This window comes from Trachypithecus francoisi, unplaced genomic scaffold (genome assembly GCF_009764315.1).
Source record: "Trachypithecus francoisi isolate TF-2019V2 unplaced genomic scaffold, Tfra_2.0 Lachesis_group0, whole genome shotgun sequence".
NCBI classification, from domain to species: Eukaryota; Metazoa; Chordata; class Mammalia; order Primates; family Cercopithecidae; genus Trachypithecus; species Trachypithecus francoisi.
The window spans coordinates 59,342,497-59,367,305 of NW_022681453.1; the positions used below are offsets into that span (position 1 = coordinate 59,342,497).

Here is a 24,809-nt window from a genome sequence, read left to right on the forward strand (position 1 = left end):
GCTGGAGTGCAGTGGCCGGATCTCAGCTCACTGCAAGCTCCACCTCCTGGGTTACGCCATTCTCCTGCCTCAGCCTCCCGGTAGCTGGGACTACAGGCGCCCGCCACCTCGCCCGGCTAGTTTTTTGTATTTTTTTAGTAGAGACGGGGTTTCACCATGTTAGCCAGGATGGTCTCGATCTCCTGACCTAGTGATCCGCCCGTCTCGGCCTCCCAAAGTGCTGGGATTACAGGCTTGAGCCACCATGCCCGGCCGCTTTCTCATTGTTAACACAAAGGTAAAAACCCTTCTATACTAATGAATCTAAGAGTCTCAAAACTTGATTTCTTTTTTTTTTTTTTTCCTGAGGCAGAGTCTTGCTCTGTCACCCAGGCTAGAGTGCAGTGGTACAACCTGGGCTCATTGCAACCTCCGCCTACGGGGTTCAAGCGATTCTCCTTCCTGAGCCTCCCAAGTAGCTGGGATTACAGGCTCATGCCACCACACCCAGCTAATATTTGTATTTTTGGTAGAGACAGGGTTTCGCCATGTTGGCCAGGCTGGGCTCGAACCCCTGACCTCAGGTGATCTGCCCACCTCAGCCTCCCAAAGTGCTGGGATTACAGGCATGAGCCACTGCGCCTGGCCCAAAGCTTGATTTCTTTTTAAAAAAATGCATAGTCTTGCATTTATTGAAGATTTGCTGAGAAAATTCCCATCTCAGGATCACTTTTCTCAAATGGTTGGACCCTAATCCCAGCACTTTGGGAGGCTGGTGTGGGAGGATCACTTGAGCCAGAAGTTCAAGACCATCCTGGGCAACATAGTGAGACCCCTGTCTCTACAAGAAAAAAAAAAAAATAGCCAGGTGTGGTGGCACACACGTATGGTACAAGCTACTTGGGAGACTGAGGCAGGAGGATCACTTGAGGCCAAGAGTTGAGGTTACAGGGAGCTATTGACTGTGCCACTACAGTCCAGTCTGGGCAACAGAGTGATATCCTATCTCTAAAAAGTTAAAAATAAATAAAAAATATATAAAATGAATGGCCTTGAAAGTGAGCATCCTAATTCTGATCTATTTGTTTCTGAGCATTTCTTTATAAGCTTAACAGTGGAATAGGGCATCAGAGTAACCGATCAGTATAACCTTCCCCATGTGGATGCTCTGAGGAATACGTTTTAGAATTTTAGTGATATAGAAGCTTATTAGAAGAATATCCACAGTCTTAGGGAGCATACTCTTGGTTTATTAATTTAAAAAACTCATATGTTAAGCAGCTGTGCAAATGCACATTTAAATAACCATTTTACCATAGGATAGGACTAGAATGCCTTAAACACTGTTTACTGCCTTAAGCTCACCACAGGCTTTCCAATAACATTAAACTTGTTTTCAACAATTGTAGATGTTCAAGACACAGCTATGCATTCTTCTAGGTGAAAGAACAGTATCCAGGTTTTCTGCTCCATAGAATCGTTTTTTATAAAAATGCAAAAAACCTGAAGGAAACAATTTACCTAATTTTGTTATTGTAAATGTGATTGCTTATGAGTTGAAACATTGCTTTGATAAGCTTCCTTCCATATTCCTTGCTTGTCATACATTGTTTTTATATTATATAATTTGTGATGAGTTATACCATAAAATCAAATTCAGTTTAAGCAGATAAATACTTTTGAGATAAACATATTCTTCTTAGGAATGTTTGCCCATTGAGCCTTAAGATATAGGGTGAATTGCTTAAGTTTCTGTACATAAAGATAAAATGCAAGCTGTTTTCTGTTGTCAGAAGTTTAGCTTTATGAGAATGGGTATAAAGGTTTTGTGATCCAATTATAGTTCAGAAGGATTTAGGCCACAGTGTAAATTACCTGTTTTGGTTCTACATACTAGTATGTGATATGTGGCTCTTGATGTTTGCTTTTTTTTTTTTTTTTTTTTTTTTTGTGGGGGGAGACAGTGTCTCACTCTGTTGCCCAGTGGTTCTATCTTGGTTCACATGTAACCCCTGCCTCCCGGGTTTAAGTGATTCTCCCACGTCAGCCTCCCTAGTAGCTGGGACTACATGCGCCCGCTACCACGCCTAGCTAATTTTTGTATGTTTTTTGTAGAAATGGGGTTTTCCCATGTTGCCCAGGCTGGTCTTGAACTTATGAGCTCAAACCATCTTCCCGCCTTGACCTCCCAAAGTGCTGGAATTACAAGTGTAAGCCACCACGACCAGCCTGATTTTGGCTCATAGTTCTGTATCAGTATCTTTTGTTCCATTAGGGTGTGGAGATGTGTGGATTAGTACAGAAATTCAAGACAAGTTTGACTTTCACATGTTGTTTTCATCATTATGAGGATTTGTAGCTCTAATGTTTTTCTAAATAAAGTCAGCAAAACTAAATAAAATAAGAGTCCTTATTTAGATGAGTAACTTGCTTTGTCACATCAAGACTAAATCTACTGTTTCAGTGGGATTTACCTAAAAAGAGGTGAAAAAAAGAATTGACTACCACTGAAACTGGGAAAAAAATGTTTGCAAAATGCATTAACGGCCGGGCGCGGTGGCTCAAGCCTGTAATCCCAGCACTTTGGGAGGCCGAGACGGGCGGATCACGAGGTCAGGAGCTCGAGACCATCCTGGCTAACATGGTGAAACCCCGTCTCTACTAAAAAATACAAAAAAAACTAGCCGGGCGACATGGCGGGCGCCTGTAGTCCCAGCTGCTTGGGAGGCTGAGGCAGGAGAATGGCGTAAACCCAGGAGGCGGAGCTTGCAGTGAGCTGAGACCCGGCCACTGCACTCCAGCCTGGGCGGCAGAGCAAGACTCCGTCTCAAAAAAAAAAAAAAAAAAAATGCATTAACGTTCAGGTGGAAAATATCAAAAGCCATTCTTTTTTCTAGGATTTCAGTACTTTAAGTAAATGTTTTTCTATAAATACTGTCTTTACCTCTCTCTCTTCTTTTGCACCCTGGAGATTTTTTTTCTTCCTATCAGTTTGTATCTCTTATCATTTACTGTCTGTGGCTTCACAATATTGTATTGTTACAGTACCATTTTAAAAATTACAGGTGGAAGCTCTGAAATGCATCCTGACAAAGGAAGGCTGAATTGTGTGGCTTTAGGCCAACAGTAAGCTACAGGAACAAATGAAATTAAGAAGTTAATATTATTTCAGATATGTGTTTAGGTCCTTAGTCTTACAGAGAATTATTAAAACCAGGAATTTAAAAGTCACATCTGCTTTCCAACACTTAGGAGTATGAAGCATTTTACTTGCTTGTGAATCTACTATTTTAAATTTTATTTTATTTATTTATTTTTTTTGAGACGGAGTCTCGCTCTGTCGCCCAGGCTGGAGTGCAGTGGCCGGATCTCAGCTCACTGCAAGCTCCGCCTCCCGGGTTCCCGCCATTCTCCTGCCTCAGCCTCCGGAGTAGCTGGGACTACAGGCGCCCGCCACCGCGCCCGGCTAGTTTTTTGTATTTTTTTTAGTAGAGACGGGGTTTCACCGTATTAGCCAGGATGGTCTCGATCTCCTGACCTCGTGATCCGCCCGTCTCGGCCTCCCAAAGTGCTGGGATTACAGGCTTGAGCCACCGCGCCCGGCCGTTAAATTTTATTTTTTGTGAACAACTTTCTGTAGATTTATTTAATATAATTTCCAGTTTTTTTTTTTTTTTTTTTTTTTTGAGATGGAGTCTTGCTCTGTCGCCCAGGCTGGAGTGCAGTGGCGCAAGCTCAGTTTACCGCAAACTCCGCCTCCTGGGTTCACGCCATTCTCCTGCCTCAGACTCCCGAGTAGCTGGGACTACAGGCGCCCGCCACCATGCCCAGCTAATTTTTTGTATTTTTAGTAGAGACAGGGTTTCCCTGTGTTAGCCAGGATGGTTAGCCAAGTCAGGATCTCCTGACCTCGTGATCCCCCCGCCTCAGCCTCCCAAAGTGCTGGGATTACAGGTGTGAGCTACCGCGCCTGGCCTAATCTTCCAGGTTTTTTAAGCTCTCAGGAACAAGTTTTTTTTTGTTTTGTTTTGTTTTGTTTTGTTTTGTTTCCAGCATTTTAAAATTTCTTTTAACTTTTTGATCTTTTAATTTTTTATTCTGGAATTTATCTAAATATTTTCTAAATAACATGCTTATGCCGCTCATTTTTTTTTTCTGTTTTGGATATCTTGACTTCCTTTAGTGAAAATGATCGTTTAGCTTTCTTATTATCTTGTTCCTATCCATATCTTACTAAAATTTTAGTTATATTTCAATTTGCTGTTTACATTATGCCAATGTAAATATATTTACAGCTTGAGCTTTGTAGTATAATATGATTACACTTCCCTTTTCATACACTTTTTTGCTGTCTCTGGAGTTAATTGCTTTAATTTTTGTTGTTTATAACTGCCATTGGGTTCTCTCCAAATTCTGAAAGAACTGTAAATCTTTCATTTTCTTTCTTTTTTTTAAATTTTATTATTATCATTATTATTTTTTGAGATGGAGTCTCACTCTGTTGCACAGGCTGGATGGCTCGTTGCAACCTCCACCTCCTGGATTCAAGCTATTCTCCTGCCTCAGCCTCCCGAGTAGCTGAGATTACAGGTGCACACCACCTTACCCATTCAATTTTGCATTTTTAGTGCAGACAAGGTTTCACCATGTTGGCCATGCTGGTCTCAAACTCCTGACCTCAGGTGATCTGCCTGCATTGGCCTCCCAAAGTGCTGGGATTACAGGCGTGAGCCACCATGCCCAGCCTTATTTATATATATATATATTGTTAGACAGGGTCTTGCTCTGTCACTCAGACTGGAGTGCTGTAGCACAGTCGCAGCTCACTACAGCCTTGACCCCCTACCCTTGACCCCCCCACCCTTAACCCCTCACCCCCGACCCCAGTTTCAAGCAATCCTCCCAAAATCTCTCAATATTTTCAAAACAGCATTTAATCTTCTCAGTTTCAACTTTTCTTGGAGATACACTTCTGGAAGCTCTCACTTTTCCTGTACTCTGAATTGAATACTCTCTAAGAGTGTTGCACATCTTTTGTTCTGGGACTCCTTAATCTATTCATAAATAAGATTCTTTGGTTCCTTGATTTCATATCCTCTTTTTGGTTTATTCCTTTCTTTTCTTGAAACGTACTCTCTAGGAGCCTTATAGAATGAGGGTGCATGGAAGATAATTTTTCGGAAATTATGCCCATTCCAAAATTTATTTTACCTTTATACTTTAATGATAGTTTGACTGAGTACTGAGTTTTAGGTTGGAAATAAATTGCCCATGTAATTCTTGTATTTTTAGCATTTAACTTCTAGTATTGACAAAAAATCTGATGCCATTCTGATTCTTGACCCTCGGGGTATCACTTGTTTTCCTCTCTAGAATTTCAAAAAAACTCTTCTCTTTTTCTCTGTTGTCCTGAAGTTGTACAATGATGGGCCTTGGTGTGTTTGGCAGCCCAAGACATAGGATTCAGAAGTACTCAGAAGACTCAGAAGTACCCAGCCTTAGGAGTCTTTCAATCTGAAAAGTTTATGAGTCCTTTCGATCTGGAAAACTCAAAGACTGGATCTGGAAACATTGGTTTTTAAAAATGTCTTTCATTATTTTTATATTCTGTATTTTAAATTTTATTGTGTAATATTCATATAAATAAACATATAAGCTGTGACACACAGTAGTACACTACCTGTGAACTAGCCATACAACGTAAGAATGGGAATATTACCATTGCCATGCTTTTGTAACTCTTTACAGTTCTCCTGTCCTAAATTATATATTTCAGTACCTGGACTTCTTTTGAAGAATTACTACAAATGTTTGTTGACACTAAACAACTATTGTTTAGTTTTGCCTGCTTGGGGGCTTTGTAAAATGATACCATAGCTTATATAGTCTTTTAGGGCTTGCTTTTTAGGCAAAAATAAGTTTCTAAGATTGATCCATGTTATCACATATAGCTGTATTCGTATTATTTATTTAATTTCCTCCTCCACCTATATATATCTTTTTCTTAGCGGTTAACTCTCCTGACTTACTTTTAGTGTCCGCCCCCCCCCCCATTCTTTTTTATTTTCTCTCTGTCTTTTGTTCTAATTTCTGGTAGATTTCCTTAAAGTTTATTTTCCAATCCTTTCCCTAAATATTTTATTTCTGGTATTATGTTTTTAATTTTCTGAGTGCTGCGTTTTCTTGTCTGTGAATGCTTCTTTTTTGTAGCATCCTTTTCTCGTTTTATATATTTGTTTTCTTTTGTCTCTGAGGATATTTTCTTTTGCTTCTTGTAATGTGTCTGTCTCTTCTGAGTTTCTTCCCCACTAGGTGTTTTAGTTTCTGTCTTTTATGTTAAAGACTTTTCTTAAGTGTCTGGTCAACCATGGCTTCCTTTTCCTATTTGAGAAAGGCATTAAAATGGTGTGGGAAACTCTGTGAGGACAGAGACTAGTTTATTGCAGGGCCCTTCAGTTATCAGTATCTATAGGTCTTTTCAGTTTTCCCTGAGAAATTGTTCAAACCTTTGCCTTTGGAACTGGGTGCATGATGGTGCTGGTAATTAGTCTGAGTGCCTGTGTTGTATAAGATGAGGTGGAAGAGGACTGAAATTCTCGTCTGTTGGCTTAGTCTGTCTGTCCTCAGAATGATGAACTGTTTTTCACCTGTTATAATTTTATTGGGATCTTTTATCTATTGCTGCCTCCTCTCCAATTCTCTTTGCCTGTGTAGGTTTATGCCTTTTATTATTCAATTTTAGTAGAGAGCCAAGATAAGTCTGTTCAACCCTCCACATTTAATCCGTGCTTCCCAAACTTGTATTAGAATAGAACTTTAAGGCGCTTTGATACAGGCTTGCCCACTAAACTCTTCTTTGTCCCTAAATAAATCACTAGGAATTTCACTTCTACTGATTTTAATCCAGGTTACTCATTTTCTTCAGCACATACACAGCCTTTTGAAATATAGGGAACTACTATTTTGAAATAGAGAAGACAAAGACTAGAATCCGTTTATTTCTAATTATAACAATGAAAAGCATATTTCTGGCTGGACTGGGTGGCCCACTCCTGTAATCCCAATACTTTGGGAGACTGAGAAAGGAGGATTGCTTGAAGTTAGGAGTTTGAGACCAGACTAGGCCACATAGCGAAGCTCCATCTCTACAAAAAAACAATAAAAATAATAGCTGGGTGTGGTGGCACCCTGTAGTCCCAGCCATTTGGGAGGCTGGGATGAGAACTGCTTGAGCACAGGAGTTTAAGACTGTAGTGAGCTATGATCTCACCACTGCACTCCAGCCTGGGCCACAGAGTAAGACCCTGTTTCTTCAAAACAAAAACAAAAACAAAAACAAAAACAAAACAAAACAAAAAACAATTATATAGCAAAATCACTTTGGTAGTTACTTTCTGTCTCAAATTCTGTTTACTCAATAACAAAACGTGTCATTTTCTTTTCATTGGCCTATAGTGTCATAGACAGAATAATCTTTTAAATGTGACCAGGTGCAATGGCTCACACCTGTAATCCCAGCACTTTTGGGAGGCCAACGCGGGCAGATTGTTTCAGCCCAGGAGTTTGAGACCAGCCTGGGCAACATGGCAAAACCCTGTCTCTACAAAAATACAAAAAAATAGGCAGGCATGGTGGCCTGTGCCCACAATCTCAGCTACCTGGGAGGCTGAAGTGGGAGGACTGCCTGAGCCGAGGAGGTTGAGGCTGCAGTGAACTGAGATTGTATCACTGTACTCCAAGCTGGGTGACAGAGCAACACCCTGTCTCAAAAAAAAAAAAAAGAAAGTGACTTTCGATATTAAGGCTTAGTCTTCTTAATTTTAATGTGGTGAAGGAAACCTGGATTAAGGTATATAACTCCAGCCTGGTTTTTAGTATGTCCTATATTTAAATATTACTTTGAACCATGTGAAATTGCCAATATTTGAGCAGTTTTGGCTCACAAAAGTGGTGATTTTATATGATGCACTATAATGAAGTACCATAACAGCTTAGTTAAAAGATTCTTCTGTCCAATATAGGAATTCATTCTGTAGCATTCTTGGAAACATTCCGGTAGGAGAAAAGGATGAGGTAAAATGGGGATTTTTCATATCAAGTAAGGGGGAGAGTTGAGGTCCCCATTGAATACAACTAGTAGGTCCTAGAGCTGCGTTAGGGTTCCTGTGGTATGCTATAAGCTCTATGCCACTGAGGCTGAAGGCTATAAATTCTTTGATGTGACAATTAGATACACAATGCCCACAAATTTGAATACTACCACATACTCTCCAAATACCTGGCTGACCACTATGGACCTGTATAGGGTTTCACCAAATTTCAATTTAGTCAAAATAGTATTACTTAATTTTGTTTACTCTGTGTATAATTTTCATATGTGTTTCCTTAGGTTAGTAGTTGAACTTCAAAATGATAATAAAACTGTCCTGGGGTTTAAAACATTGTAAAAATAAAATATGCAACAATAATAGCCAAAAGGGGTCGGGGAGGCCTAATGGAGGTAAATTGTTTTCAAGGCCTTGTATTATTTGGATTTGGCTAAGGTAGACTGTAAGTTAAGAATGTATGATGTAATTTGCAGGGTAACCACTCAAAGAATAGCACAAAAAATGTAACTATGTTATGTCATCTTTCTTTTGGTTAGTATTTGCATGGTATTATATTTTGCATCAGGTGAGTTAGACTTTAAGGCAAGAAGTATTACCCAAGATAAAGAATGACATTTTATAAGGCTAAAATGGCTCTCTTAATAGGAAGACTTAACAATTCTAAGCAACTTTCTCGTTGCTTGGTTTGCTAACCATTCATGTGGTCTTTGGGGCTTTTATTTTGACCAGTGTTCTCGTTTTTCACTGCTACAGATGTTTTTGTAGTCTATAAGAGAAGAGTTGTTTGTTTCTCTAAGGTAATGTTCATGTTCAACGTACTCTGGGCATTGCAAACAATTGCATGGAATACCACTTGAGAGAACAAAACCTTAGACAATTATTTCATTTAGTGTTCTAATTATTTTAATGTCATTATTGTCCTTTTTAAGATGCTGAGTATGACAGATGGAATTTAGACGAGGACTAAGAAATTGATTATGTTTTAAAATAATTATTTTTTAACATTGTGTGGTTATGAGTAATAAGGTATTAAAAAGAAATCAAAAGAGTAGATATTTGTTCATTTAAAAGGATTCTTGGCAGTAAGCCTTTTGTGTTTGTGTGTTTTCTGGATCTTTAAAGCCTTGTATTGAGATGTCAAAACTTTTCCGGAAAAAGTCGTCTGTTGAATTCCATGCCTAAATGCAAGAAAAGGAAAGTGAGGTTTAAGGAAACAAAATTAAAAGTGCCGAATCAAAGGGAATACATGAAACTAGAAATGCAGTTAGTATTGCTTTTTTTATTGTAGTAAAAACACATAACAAATGTACCCTGTGAACCATATTGAAGTATATAGTGCTGTAGTGTTAAGTGTATTCATATTATTGTGAAACAGACTTCCAAAACTTTTTCATCTTTCAAGTCTAAAACTCTAAACCCATTAAATAGTAACTCTTCCTTTCCTTCTGCCCTCCCCTCACTCTCTGTTCTGCTTTCATTTCTTTGAGTTTCACTACTTTAGATACCTCATACAAATGGAATAATAAGGTATTTGTCTTTTTGTGATTGGCTTATTTCATTTAGCATAATGTCCTCAAGGTTCATTCATGTCGTTGCATGTAATAGGATTTCCTTTCTTTTTAAGGGTGAATAATATTTCATTTTGTGTGTTGAGAGGTAGGACCTTTAAGACATGATTATGTCATGAGGGCTCTGCCCTCGTGAATGGATTAATGACATTACCATGGGAGTGGGTTCCTGGTAAAAGAATTCAGCCCCCTTTCTCTCACGCTTGTGCATGCTGTCTTGCCCTTATGTCTTTTGCCATGGGATGTTGCAGCAAGAAGTCCCTCATCAGTGATGAGCCCATCAACCTTGGATTTCCTAATCTCCAGAACTGTGAATAAATTTCTTTTTAAATTACCCAGTCTTTGGTATTCTGTTATAGCAACACAAAATGGACTAAAACAGAAGATTAGAGAGACTTTCCTCTTTGTACAGTTTTCTCAAATGTCAAGGTGGCATAAATTGGAATAGTGTGTCCTGAATCATTTAGAGATTCCTCGTGGTTGCTCTATGCTATGCCATGTAGGGAGAGATGGGCACAAACAGGTGTGCAACACGCCACAAGTTTTCCTCCTCCTTTCACAGGAATACTGTCTTGGTTACAATGGCCTAAGTGCTATTGCTTCACAGCTGGTCTCTATAGTTTTGTTTTTTAAGAGATGGGGTTTCACTTTGTCACCCAGGCTGGAGTGCAGTGGCGCTATCATAGCTCACCATAACCTCAAATTTCTGGGGTCAAGCGATCCTCCTACCTCAGCCTTCCAAGTAGCTGGGACTACAGTGGTCTCTATAGTTCTTACAGTGGTATTGTAGTTTACATATTGTTTTAAACTCAGTATCCCTGGGGGAAAGAAGGCCTGTGTTTCCTAGTTCACTATCTTGATGATAGTATACTCTCAAGTATCACTTTTTGAAGTATAAATGTTGCCAGATAATTTATTTCTTTTTGTACAGTGTGTAAATAAAAGGGAATCATAGGTGTAATATTTTGGACTTGAGTAAGACATTTGGTTTTGTCCTTTGTGAGGCCCATGTCTACAAACAGAAAAATTAAAAGCATTGATAACCCAACTTGAGAGTTTATGCAATCTTATGTTGGAGTGTAGAAATAAGTTAACAGAATAGTTACATATTAATCCCAAGAGAAGACTGTATATTGTCTTAAGGTTTTCCTGACATTCACGAATATTTATTAAATGTCTGTTCTATGTAAGGCAGTGTACAGTTGAGATACATAAAGTATAAGATGCAGTCCTTCAAAGTGCTAGTTTTTAACTTGAAAGCTCTGATGCTGGAAACACTAACACTATTTGGTACGGGAGCCATATAGAACATACAAATGTACAAGAACTGTCGCTGTATATGATCAATTGTCCAGAAACTGCTGTGAGTTAAGACGTAGAAAAGACATGAAGTGGACTGATCTTGCTTCTAGAGAAAATGAATTTGGGCCGAATCTTGAGTGTAGGATCATATGTTAGCATCTACCCTGGAGAACAACTCACAAATGCAAAAACAGGCATGGGCCAAGTGCGGTGGTTCACGCCTATAATCCCAGCACTTTGGGAGGCCAAGGTGGGTGGATCACAAGGTCAGGAGTTTGAGACCAGCCTGGCCAACAAAAATACAAAAATTAGCCAGGTGTGGTGCGTGCCTGTAATCCCAGCTACTTGGGAGGCTGAAGCAGAATTGCTTTAACCTGGGAGGCAGAGGTTGCAGTGACCTGAGATTGTGCCACTGCATTCCAGCCTGGGTGACAGGGCAAGACTCCGTTTCAGGAAAACAAAAACAAAACAAAACAAAAAAACAGGCATGTACTGGCAGAAATATGGAAGTAACCTAAATGGTCATCAAGAGAATGGCTAAGTAAATTGTTCTGTTTATACTGTAGAGTACTGTGTGGCAGTTAAAATAATGTAGGATATATATACTGACAAAAATTTCTGAGTAAATTGTTGAATTTTTTAAAAAGGGAGGTCATAGATAATATGGGCAGTATGATACTGGTTGGATTTAAAAAACCGAACTAGGCCAGGTGTGATGGCTCACGCCTGTAATCCTAGCACTTTGGGAGGCCGGGGCAGGCAGATCACAAGATCAGGAGATTGAGACCATCCTGGCTAACACGGTAAAACCCCATCTCTACTAAAAATACAAAAAATCAGCCGGGCGTGGTGGTAGGCACCTGTAGTCCCAGCTGCTTGGGAGGCTGAGGCAGGAGAATGGCTGAACCTGGGAGGCGGAGCTTGCAGTGAGCCGAGATTGCACCACTGCACTCCAGCCTGGGCAACAGAGTGAGACTCCGTCTCAAAAAAAGTAAAATAAAATAAAACAGAAAGTAGTGTGAGATGTGTGGAGAGGGAAAACGTATCAGCACATGAAATACCTTGTAACTGTTTTAAGGATTTGATTTCATTTATATAATTTGCTACGTGTTCTTTGCAACATAGTGAAAAATAATCGTGTTGTCTGATGCTTAGTAGGCACATAATAAATACTAATGGAATGAATGGTTGTATATTTAGAGAACCATGCTGAAAGGTTAAATAGCAAAATATGACTACTTGGAGAACAATGTTAAATTGTCAAGGACAGTGGTGTTATATGAATACTCAGATGGAGGGATAAATAGAAAATGAGAAAAGCGACAGAAGGAACTTCAGGAGATTTTAAAAATAGCTTTGTCTAAAGATTAAAAATTAAAGTTCTAAGTAACTTCCTAGAAAGATTTACAAGACCACAATGAGATGCCATGACACTTCTACCAGAATGGATCCAATTAAAAAAAAATCAAGAGTTGGCAAGGATGTAGAGCAACTGGAACTTCCATACGTTATTGTAAGAGTTTAAATTAGTACACCCACAGTGAAAACCATTTAATAATACCTGCTAAAACGTAAATCTTACTCTGTCCTTTAGGATTTCCTTTTCTAGGCTATATGTACCCAAGAAAAATATGCATATATGAGCTCCAAAACAATCTGTGGTAATTTTATACCTGATTTACAATAGAGAAAAAATAGATATAGCATAGATCCAAAAGTAGAATGGATAAATTGTGGCATTATTCATACACTGGCATATACCATAAAATAATAATAAAGAACTGTTACACACAACTACATGGTGGATAGATTACAAAGACATGATGAGCAAAAGAAACCACACACAAGATTCCTTTATATGAAATATGAGAACAAGCAAAGTTAATTTATGATAGAAGTCAGTTACAGTTACCTGTTGGGGAAACAGCAATGAAGACATTAGGAACCTTCTGGGGCAGCAAATATTCTATATCTTGATATGGACATAGATGTTTTATATCTTTATATGTTTATGGCTGTGAGTGTGTATATATATATAACAGTGAATGTGTTTATGTACGTATATACACATATACACAAAATAAATTTATAGGTATGAAATTTCAAGACATCTTCACAGGGAATCTAATAGAAAATGTTTCTGAGACAGTCTCGCTCTGTTGCTCAGGCTGGAGTGCAGTGGCATGATCTTGGCTCACTGTAAGCTCCGCTTCCTGGATTCACGCCATTCTCCTGCCTCAGCCTCCTGAGCAGCTGGGGCTACAGGCGCCTGCCACCATGCCCGGCTAATTATTTTTGTATTTTTAGTAGAGACGGGGTTTCACCGTGTTAGCCAGGATGGTCTCGATCTCCTGATCTCATGATCCGCCCACCTCGGCCTTCCAAAGTGCTGGGACTACAGGCGTGAGCCACCGTGCCCAGACCCAGAAAATGTTTTTAAAGTAAGGACGTTAGGAAAATTAGCATCTTGATTGTAACTTAGCTAAGAGAGGATGGAGGAGCATATGGAAATGCCATCTCTGAAAAATACCATTACAGAATAGGCAACAACCTTGTATGATCGGTTAGTTAGATACAAGGAACTGGGCCAAATAGCCTCTTGAAACTACTTTCTGCTCCTCTATTCTTACTGTCCTTTCCTCCTTTCATGCATTTACTGCAGGTAATGCATGATATGAATTTTTTTAGGAGAAAGAAAGGTGGAGCCCAAAACATTGCTAATATAGAAGGAATCAGGCTTAATTTAGCATGTTTCAAAGAGCCATGTCCAAGTCATCCAAATAAAGACCTTATTTGGCAATGTTAGCTGCCCTTTAAATCAACCCTTACAAGTTAAGGAATTGTATATGGTACTCAAATTTTTGATCACCAACATCTTTTAACTTCTTACTACTTAACAAATTCCTCTACTTTCATGGTTATTTATATTGACAGTTGCATGGGCTTTTGTAAATAACTACATAAATTACTTAAATCTGTTCTTCAAGTGGATATAATAAAATATGCTATCTGTATTGTTATTTATTGTGGGATTGCCAAAGCAATCTCATTTAAGGGGCCTAAGATGCCACAGAAAACCCTAAAACTGGCAGCATTGTTGACTAAACATTTTGAAAATAGATTTCTTCTCTCCTTGCTTTAAATGTAGACAGTAACTAAAAGAATAATAATTTCTGAGAGACGATTACTTTGTTATTTGTTAATGAGCTATTCCCATTTGGGTAGTTTGTAGGAAAATAGTTAACAAATCTGCAATTTAGAAAGGAGAAATGACTGAATTTTGTTACTATTTATGTTTCCATTTCATTAATAAAAATCATTCTGAACACTTCTTTAGGCTGAAAGCAGGTTGCCTTGTTAGTAAGGGAAATTAAGTTTCACTTACCACTTGTTTCACACCCCTGTCTCCTTTCCTTTTCTTTTGTTTTTGTTTTTTTTTTCTTTTTTTTGGATAGAAAGAATCTTTTAGCAATGATTTGGGATTCTAGTTGCTTATATCAATCAGAAACACTGTGTGTTTAGGACAGTAAGTCTTTCTGTAAGGCACTTCATTATTTCCGCATCAGTATTTCATGAATCCCTCCTACATTCCTAGGAGATGATTTCAGAGTACTGTTTCATTATCTGTATGAGAAAAATGGAGGTACCGGTACTCTCACCATTCCAAAACCAAAAAGGCGGCTGGGCACGGTGGCTCATGCCTGTAATCCCAGCACTTTGGGAGGCCGAGCGGGCGGATTACCTGAGATCAGGAGTTCGAGACCAGCCTGGCCAACATGGTGAAACCCCGTGTCTACTAAAAATACAAAAATTCGCGGGGCATGGTGGCAGGTGCCTGTAATCCCAGCTACTTGGGAGGCTGAGGCAGGAGAATTGCCTGAACCTGGGAGGCATTGAGCTGAGACCTTACCATTGCACTCCAGCCCGGGGGACAAGAGCGAGACTTCGTCTCAAAAAAAAAGAAAGAAAAAAACAAAAAGGCACACAACTCAGGTGCTCTGTCAACCTACTTTCCACTTGGAATTAAATTTTAATGAGTTAGCTTAAATATTAGGTTATATTGTGTTCTCTGAACCTTAGGTATGAAGGAGTCTTTACTTTTGGTTATAGTTGTTCATCTAAAAGCTTTTTAGCTTTGGAAGTTTACAAAAAGTACACTTAGATATATTCAACCTTCTTTCTGCTTCAGGTTTTTAAGAGTAAAAAGTTTGTTTGTTTGTTTGTTTTGTTTTGAGACAGGGTCTCTCTGTCACCCAGGCTGGAGTGCAGTGGCATGATCTTGGCTCACTGCAGCTTCCGCCTCCCAGACTCAAGTGATCCTCCCACTCTAGCCTTCCAAGTAGCTGGGACGACAGGCCTGTGCCACCATGCCCAGCTAATTTTTTGTGTGTTTTTTGTAGAGACGGTGTTTTCACCATGTTGCCCAGGCTAGTCTTGAATTTCTGAGCTCAAGCAATCTGCCTGCCTTGGCCTCCCAAAATGCAGGGATTACAGGCCTAAGCACACATGCCCAGCCTGAACGTTTTATATATATATTTTGGTTAGGTAATTTTTTTTTTTGGAGACTTGGCAGCCTATTATTTGTTTGAATTTGATGCATCTTCTCTGCTCTTCCCGAGATACTATGAAATATGTGTGTTATTTTTTAGGTAAAATTTTAGATCCTATTTGGTGATAATTGGATACGGGTAGTGTATGACATGAGCTTAGTTGAGAATAATCATTGCATAGAAACCTATCTTTTCAAATTCATTTTTGTGTTTCTTACCTGAAGAAAAAAAATTACAAACACTACATGATTTCCTCATAATAATATTGATGTTTTATTTATTTTTTATTTTTAGAGATAGGGTCTCACTCTCTTGCCCAGGCTGGAGCATCGTGCCTCACTACAGCATCAAATTCCTGGACTCAGGCAATCCTGCCACCTCAGTCTCCCAAGTAGTTAGGACTCCTGAGTAGTAGTTAGGTAGCACATGTTACCAAACCTAGCTAATTTTTTTATTCTTATTTTTTGTAGAGACAGGGTCTAGCTTTGTTGCCCAGGCTGGTCTTGAACTCCTGGTGTCAAGTGATCCTCCTGCCTTAGCCTCACAAAGCATTGGGATTACAGGTATGAGCCACTGAACCTGGCCATATTGAGGTTTTAGAGAGATAAATTACTCCTTATTTGAAGAGTTGGGATACTACAGTAGTCTCCCCTTATCTACAGGAGATATGTTCCATGACCTCAGTGGATGCCTGAAACTGAAGATAGTACTGAACCCTATCTATATATACAGTCACATGTCATTTAACAATGGGATACCTTCTGAGAAATGCGTTGTTAGGTGATTTCATCATTGTGAGAACATCATAGAGTGTCCTTACATAAACCTAGATAGCATAACCTCCTACACACCTTGGCTATATGGTATAGCCTGTTGCTCCTAGGCTGCAAACCTATATAGCGTGTTACTGTACTAAATACTTTAGGCAGTTTTAATACAATGGTATGTATTAGTGTATCTAAACATAGAAAAGGTACAATAAAATGCAGTATTATAATCTTATGGGACCACTGTCATATATGTGGCCCGTCGTTAACTGAAATGTCATATGGGTTACGACTGTAGTGTGTTTTTTCCTATACACATATATCTGTGATAAAGTTTAACTCAGAAATTAGGCATAGTAAGATGTTAACAGTAACAGTAAAATAGAACAATTACAACAATAGGCCAGCACCACTCCTCTTGTACTTTGTGACCATTGTTAAGTAAAATAAGGGTTATTTGAATGCAACACTACCATACTGCAACAGTCGATCTGATGACCAAATCACCTACTCAGTGATTAGCGGGTAGGAGCCAGGGCTGGATATGCTAGACAAAGGGATAATTCACATCCCAGGTAGGATGGCATGAGGTTTTGTCATGCTACTCAGAACGGCATGCAATTTTAAACTTCTGAATGGTTTGTTTCTGGAACTTTCCATTTAAATATTTTTGGATTGCAGTTGACTATGGGAACAAACTGTAGGTAAGGGAGGACTGTTGTAATACAAATTTTATAGGGTTGTTTTGAGAAATCAATAGGATAGTAAATGTGAACTGCCTAACATAGTGACTGCACATAGTAGGTTCATTCCAACAAAGGCTTTAAATGTAGCATGTGATGTAATTTTGCTCACAGGAAATTGAGAGACACTAGAACGGGAAAAAAAATAATGTGTGTGTGTGTATATATATATATATATGAATGAGTTCTGCCCTAATTAGTACAAAATTCATTCAAAAGTAATGAACAATTCCAAGAGGAGCACATAGACTGGAAAGTTTCATTAAATGAAACGTTATCCTCACAGTGGTTGTCTGGAAACAGGAAGAGTGTCAAAGATGGGAATATTTTTATCTTTGGAACTGCTCTTATGATTATTTTTCATACCTCTTTACCTGCATTGATTCACTCTGAGCTGTTCCTTTTGTTTGTTTTGTGTGTAGATTTTTAAAAATTATTCCAACAAGAGAAGGCAATTACCTCAGGAGGCCACTTTAATGTGTTTAACTTTGGCACAAGTTGAAGTCACCGTCGGAGTATGCCTCTCTGCACCTGACATTCCTTCCTGAGGCAGGACCCCTCCCTGTGAATAAGAGGAAAGGCTTGGCCAATTATGCTAGACAAAGCCGCACAGCTGCCGAGCCCAGCTGGGAGGAGTTTCCTTCTTGAGCAGGGAGCTGGTACAGTCAGGGGCTTGCTTTTCACCACCTCCTTTTTTTCACACTGCTTCACCTTAAAGGATTACCTGAGGTGGAGGTAGAGAAGGGGGTGTTGCTGTCTGCAGTGGACAGTCTCCGCCGCCCAGAGGGCTGAAGAGGGGAAGAATTGGTGCAGTTGCCCATCTCCTACTTGGAGCAGATGCTGTCTGACCCCAGCGCACCACTCCTCCTCCCACAGGGACCGGAACACCAGGTCTCTCCCCTGGAGTTTCAGGTAACACCACAGCGACATCCTCGCCTACTGGTCTGGTGGAAAGGGAAGGGGTGGTCCTTGTGTCTGGACCCCTCACAGCTGACTCACAGGAAGTGCTAGAAGAGCTTGGGCACTGTGCGCAGCGGCTTCAGGATTACTGCCCCACCCGCCCTGCCCTCTCCCACGTAGGTTTTGCAGTATCTCTTGATAGAACAATGAAGGCTTTCCAAGTTTGCTAAGACTCCCAGGGAAATTCTTTGCACTTCTCTGGCAGTCTTCAAAATGTTCTGCCACCGACTTTCCCAAGAAGCTGTTATTTAAAAAACCTTTCGTGGATTGCTTTGTCTGAAGATCCTCTGGGTGATCATGGTTCAGCGCTTTAGCCTCAGGAGGCAGCTATCCAAGGTGCGTTGGTAGTTTTGTATGTTTGTGGAGGGGAAACTCTCACTTGCTTCAGCATGGTTCCTTTTTCTCTGGAACTGTTCTGTCAAGCCTGCCGTCCTCCAGCGCTAAGGAGGGGCTGGGAGAGGAAGCGCTGCCTTTTGTTCTTTTATCTGACAGGCACAAAGCTTGAAGGCTGACTGCACTGGCAGCCCCAGATTGTGTTCCCCTAAAACTGCAGCTGTCATCTGAATTTGGGCAAAGTCGTAGTTTGCTCCTGAGATAGAATTTCCAGAAGGGTGTGTGTGAAAGAGATAATTGTGGGTTGAAAGTGTGTATTTAATTAGCAATTAATCTAGCAGCTTGTGGACCAAGAGGAGAAAGCCTTCTCTGTGGAATCAGTGCTTTCATACATTTCACTATTAAACTGAGAAAAACTACCACAGAATAGTTCAACGAGCAAGACTTGCATTAAAATGTTAAAATGAGTGGTTGTGTTGAGAAACTTGAATACTTAATGAAGTATATGAAAAGCAGTTACAGAGATGCTCACAAAGCAGTTTTTACAGAGTTCTGACTGAAAAGCAGGTTCCATGTGTGCAGCTTTTGGGGAAAAGTTTTTTCTTAACCTGAGAATATCATAAAATAGTAAAAAGGTGAAGCACTCATTGAAGAGGGGATAGTAAATTATGAAATCCACTCTGCCTGTAGCCAGCCCTCCTTGACCCCAGTCGTTGAGTTTAGTGCAGAAACTAATGTGGAAAGAGGTGTGGTAAGAGTTGAGCTTTATTTAAAAACCCATTGTGTTCTTTAAAAGCTCCATTTAAAAAATGTGGCAGTTGGTGACTCAGTTGTGTCACAGTTCATTCCCTGAATACAGAAGCTTAAACAAATAGTAAATCAGTAGGCATTCTTCACTGCCTTGGCTGTTAATCAGAATTGTTAAATCCTGAAATGTGTTGTGATCTTAAGGGAAAACCTTTATTTCCCTCACAGGTGATCCCAGTGTAGAGTGTGTGCACTGCTGCAGAAATGAGCAAAGTACTTGCTTCCATCCCTGTGTCAAATATGCATAGCTTTTCTTGGGACCTCTAAGCCTAATGGGATTTTTAGGAGTATTAAAATATATTTAACTTGCTCCCTTCCTCCCTGCTCCATGGTGTGTGTGTGTGTGTGTGGTGTGTGTGTGTGTGTGTGTTTGAAGGCCTCCACATTTCTCTTAATAAAAAGAATCATTTTTGTTGCTCTTTCAATGTCCTCCAGTGCTTGTATTTTCGTATATATAGTATATTTAAAAAGCAGATGGGTAGATTATCAGGGCAGTGACATTCCTGCACAAGAGTGTCTGATAGTTGAGAGCCAGGTGATAATTTTCTAATTAGAGTTTACTGTGTTATGGGTATTTTGCTGCCAATACTTCTCTCCCAATTATTTTTCAAACTTTACCCTCTTCACTCTATACTATGTATATGACTGATTTACAAAAAGTACACTTTTGAAGGAATGGGATGCATCCTCTCTTTAGGTACATTACATAAAAACACTCAAAGATGTAGCCTTTTTTTTCATTCCTTTTACTTTTATTTTGTTGCTCACTTTTATTTATTGCTCTTTTAATGTGATTTATGGATCCTGTAATGGATGATCTAGACCAAATCTAAAGAAATTTGTTGTCTATCAAATTTGTTGTTCTATCAGAGTAATGAACTGAAAAAATATCTTTAATTATTTCAGTCTGTAAGGCACTTAAATATGAAGGAGAAACTGAATAGTTAAGTTAGTGAGTTTAAAAACAAACAAACTCAGCAAATGGATCAGTGTGGCCAACATGGTGAAACCTCATCTCTACTAAAAATGCAAAAATAAATTGGGCATGGTGGTGTATGCCTGTGGTCCCAGCTACTTGGGAGGCCAATGCAGGAGAATCACTTGAACCCGGGAGGCAGAGGCTGCAGTGAGCTGAGATCGTGCCACTGCACTCCAGCCTGGGCAACAGAGCGAGACTCTGTCTTTAAAAAAAAAAAGAGAGAAAGAAATTCAGCAAATGCATCGTGCCTCTCTATTTGTCTTTTCAGCTAAATTCATAGGTTACCTGAGAGCCGGAGACCTGCCATACCCCAGTTTATGGTATTTCTGGCACACATTGAACACTCAAAACGAAATTGGTTTTTCATATATATATATATATATTTATATACACACACACAGTTGAACAGCAGCAATTTCAGATATTTCTGACTTTAGTAACAAGTATTTTTGCCAATAAGTAATTTTCCAGAAGAGTAGTCTTAAAATCTGAGTTTTAAAAACAATTTCCTATTTTAACAAAAAGAAGTACTGATGTGACCATCTTTAAATTTCTTTAATTTGTCTTGGAAAATTTCTGAAATAAGATAGAAATGTTTGCAGTAATTTTAAGCCTGATATCCACTTTAGATGCTTTTTATGTTAAGGTTGATAGTCATGCTTACTTACACTGGATATTTTCCTTAGAATATTCAACTGATTGTTGTAGGCGGATAGATGTTCACATCTGAGTTAAGAAAAAAGGAAGTAAATTAAGATTTAGGTGAAGTAAAAAACATTCCATTTTAAGAAAGATGCTCACCTATTCTCTTTGACTGGATCTCAGTTAGGTGACTCACAGAAAAGTTCTCAATTTTCCTTGCCATTTTAGATCATTTTCTGCCTTTGTAGTTACCTTTCATGTGACTTCAAAAATACTCATTAAGGAAACCTTTTTCTTCCTGCCCCATGTCTCCTGCGTGAGCCATCCAAAATAGTCTAGAACCTGTCAATGTGGATATTTCATTTAATTCTTTTAAATGATTCTTGAGTTAGATAATAACAGCTTGTTTTTTATCATTAAAAGAAACTGAGTTTCAGAGAAGTCATTTAGACAAGATCAACAGGAAGTAGAGTCAAATGTAGGTCTAACAAGCAAACCCATTCTGTTTCCCCACACCAACTGCCTCCCTAAATTTCTGGCGTGTCTGGCCTGGCGCAGTGGCTCACGCCTGTAATCCTAGCACTTTGGGAGGCCGAGGTGGGCAGATCATGAGGTCAGGAGATCGAGACCATCCTGGCTAACACGGTGAAACCCCGTGTCTACTAAAAATACAAAAAATTAGCCGGGCGTGGTGGCAGGCGCCTGTAGTCCCAGCTACGTGGGGGGCTGAGGCGGGAGAATGGCGTGAACCCGGGAGGCGAAGCTTGCAGTGAGCTGAGATTGCGCCACTGCACTCCAGCCTGGGCGACAGAGCGAGACTCTGTCTCAAAAAAAAAAAAAAAAAATTTCTGGCGTGTCAGTCATTCTCACTGTCATGGTCTCTGATGTTTCTCTATGTTTATCTACCATAGAAAACAATAAATAAACTTGTGTAACTTGGGTAATTTCCTTAGAGCAGCCCTTTCTCTATAGAGCTGAAGTATAGAGTTTGAACTTAGCAGTCAAACTGGATAAAATATTTCCCGTAATTAAATTTGTTTTCTTTGGCCAGAGAAGTAGTGATTTGAATAAGATCATTGATTTAGTAAAGCCATATTAAATATGGAGTAATTAGATGTAAGTTGAAACTTACCTGCATGAAGTTGTGAAACTTTGCACTGCCTTTTAAAGAACTTCTATTAAGGAGAAAAATTTACTCTTGAGTTTCTATAATAATGTTTAAGGATGAAATACAATGAGTTAGACATTCTTTAGAAAGTCCTCCTTAAATTACTCTGGCCTGCACTCTGATCAGAGGAAACTATTTCCCAAAATCTTTTATGGGTAGCAGAAAATCAGTTTTTTCTAAAGTACGATAAAGGGTAGGAGAGCTTTGAGAAAAATTGTAAATATTATTTCAGTAAAATATTATACCCTTTTATTTTACTTTTGAATGGTATTTTCACAGTTCAAAATTTTAAATTACATAACTGAAATCTGAGCTTCTGGCCGTGTCATTTCGTGTAGTTCATACCCCTATCTCTGTAGGTAACCAGTTTCTTATTTATCCCAGTGTTTGTGCATATGAAGCAAACATGAACATTTATTTTCTGACCTTTCTAACATGAAAGATAAATGCCATACAGATTGTTCTAAGATAATAACTCGAACTTTAATTGTCCAGATATGGATCTTAATAGTTAGCTCAGTTTAGAGTTCACGTTTATTTTCACGTTTTCATGCAAGACTTACTTTAGGATAGAGGTAGCCTCACAGCACCCACTTTCTATATTAAAGATCATTGAAATAACAGTAAATCAGTGATGATTCTTTTTCAATCATACCTTATTTTCTTCCTGTTCTATTTGAGAGCTTTCTTTTTGCTGTCTTTACATTTTTCATATAGTGGAAAAACATGAAGGTAAAAATCCTACCAGTATGTCTTGGGTTGGCCTGTGAAGAGATTAATAGCTGAGAAATAGGTTTGTGGCCTCTTTTCCCAGTTCTGTTGGTTTTATTGAAATTATTTAATCCAGACTTATAAAGCAGTTGGAAATATTTTAGTCTAAAAATGCTACCCTTGCCATTCCACATCTCATAGTGTCCTGTCACTTGGTATCGATAAAAGAAAATTAAGAAGTGGAGAGCCGGGTACGGTGGCTCACGCCAGTAATCCCAGCATTTTGGGAGGCCGAGGTGGGCGGATCACGAGGTCAGGAGATCAAGACCATCCTGTCTAACACGGTGAAACCCCATCTCTACTAAAAATACAAAAAAATTAGCCAGGCGTGGTTGCAGGCGCCTGTAGTCCCAGCTACTCAGGAGGCTGAGGCAGGAGAATGGCCTGAACCCGGGAGGCAGATCTTGCAGCGAGCCAAGATCACGCCACTGCACTCCAGCCTGGGCGACAAAGCAAGACTCCGTCTCAAAAAAAAAAAAAAAAAAGAAGTGGAGAAATGTTGGTTAGAATTTGAATTTTTAATAAAACCTATTGTTTTTTTCAGAAGTAGTTTCCTTTGAATTTCTACCTGATTTCTTTTGGGTTTATGGTCTATGATACCTGACTGACTTAATCTTTCTGTGAATATCTTTTTAAAAGTAAATAGGGATCTTTCATTTCCATCTTGAGTAGATTAATTAGGGTTGTTTAAAAGTATTTTGATGACTAAAATGGTAAATTTTATGTATATTTTACCACAGTTTTTAAAAGGTATGTTGAACCCTCTTAATGATAAGCACTAGGTGGGTACAGTGAAGTAGTATAGTATTATATGTAATTAACAGTCCCAAATGCATAGGTAGAGTCAGTACTAGATGCATGTTTTCAAATAATGGAAGGACATACCTCTCCTTCTTATGCTTTTTATGTAGTTAATTTTCTCTAAGTTACTCTAGACATTGACAAACTTCATACTTGGAAATGTAATGTTTTGCATTTCTATTTTACCAACAGTTAAATATAGTATCTCCTTGTTAATCATTAACCCACTTTTAGGAGGCTTAAATCAGGTAGCATTGTAATTTCTACTATGCATATATCTATCTGCTTTCTAGAACTTGAATACTCAAATGTCCAACATTATAGGATATCAAACATTTTGGTATTTTACAAAACCAGAATAGGAAGATTGATGGTGTTCTTCTGTTACATGAAATAAGACCCCAGTAAGATAAATGTTGTGTATTGTTGACGTAGTGGGAATGGATAAGGAATAGAGAATGACCTCCTTATTTAAATACTTTGGGAAATAATAGGCTAAAAATAGAGAAACTAATTTAGAAATATGTATAATTCTGAAATGCTTTCATGATAGTGATGCCAGTTTAAATTTAAAAAATAGCAACAGTAATAAATTGTTGACCGTGTAGACCTAAGAGAGCAAAATATGCTACCCAGAGGAGATAGTTAAGTCTCCTTGGAAGTGTGCTAGTTTTTTATTTTTTAAGTACACAGCTATCTGTTGGTTTGATTTGAGTATTATTTTAAAAAGAAATGTGACTGTTCTTTAAAATTACTTTAGAATATATGCACATATACTTTTCCCCTTCCTTTTGTGTGTATATAGGTAACAGTGACTGCCTTTGTGAGGAGGAGTTGGAGACATAGGTGGATGGGAGGGAGACTTGCTTTTTAAAACTCTTCACCAGGTGCATTCACTTCCTTAAATAGTAGCCCTAGTTCAAATGTGTTACAGGTTCATAATGTGGAAGTAAATTTCAGACTTGTTATTCTTCAATGAAAACCATTGCTAATGGTTTTCTTAAAGTTTAGTAGCTGAAAGATAATCTCCTGGGTTGGAACTTTCTCCTAACCATCTGTGTTAATCACAGGTTGAAGATAAACTTTGTAAGTAACACACAAGTTTGTAGTGTAGAATCATTAACACTTAAAAAACTTGTTTGAATGAATCTCTTTTGGATAAATTAAGCATACTATTCTGAAAGTATATTTTGGGAATATTGATAAAGGCAGGAACACATTTTACTCGTTATGCCAAATTGCTTGTAATAATAATGTGAAATATTCTTTTTTTTTTTTTTAATCATTTTGGCTTACATTAGACTATGAAAAGAAGAATTTGTTATCTTGGA

General features: G+C 38.7%; 1 protein-coding gene across 6 annotated transcripts in view; it reads left to right on the forward strand.

Annotated features, from left to right (window-relative positions):
- Nucleotides 1-24,809, forward strand: part of TMCC1 (transmembrane and coiled-coil domain family 1) — a 249,804-nt gene that overhangs the window by 83,820 nt on the left and 141,175 nt on the right. Inside the window, exon 1 of one of the 6 annotated variants that reach the window (XM_033210828.1) lies at nt 17,641-17,929. The exons of the other annotated variants lie outside the window; for them this stretch is intronic. Within the exon in view, the coding sequence (XP_033066719.1) occupies nt 17,855-17,929 (75 nt within the window). The 5' untranslated portion in view covers nt 17,641-17,854. Of the gene's footprint in view, nt 1-17,640; nt 17,930-24,809 lie in introns of those variants that run through there. 6 annotated transcript variants of the gene reach the window in all.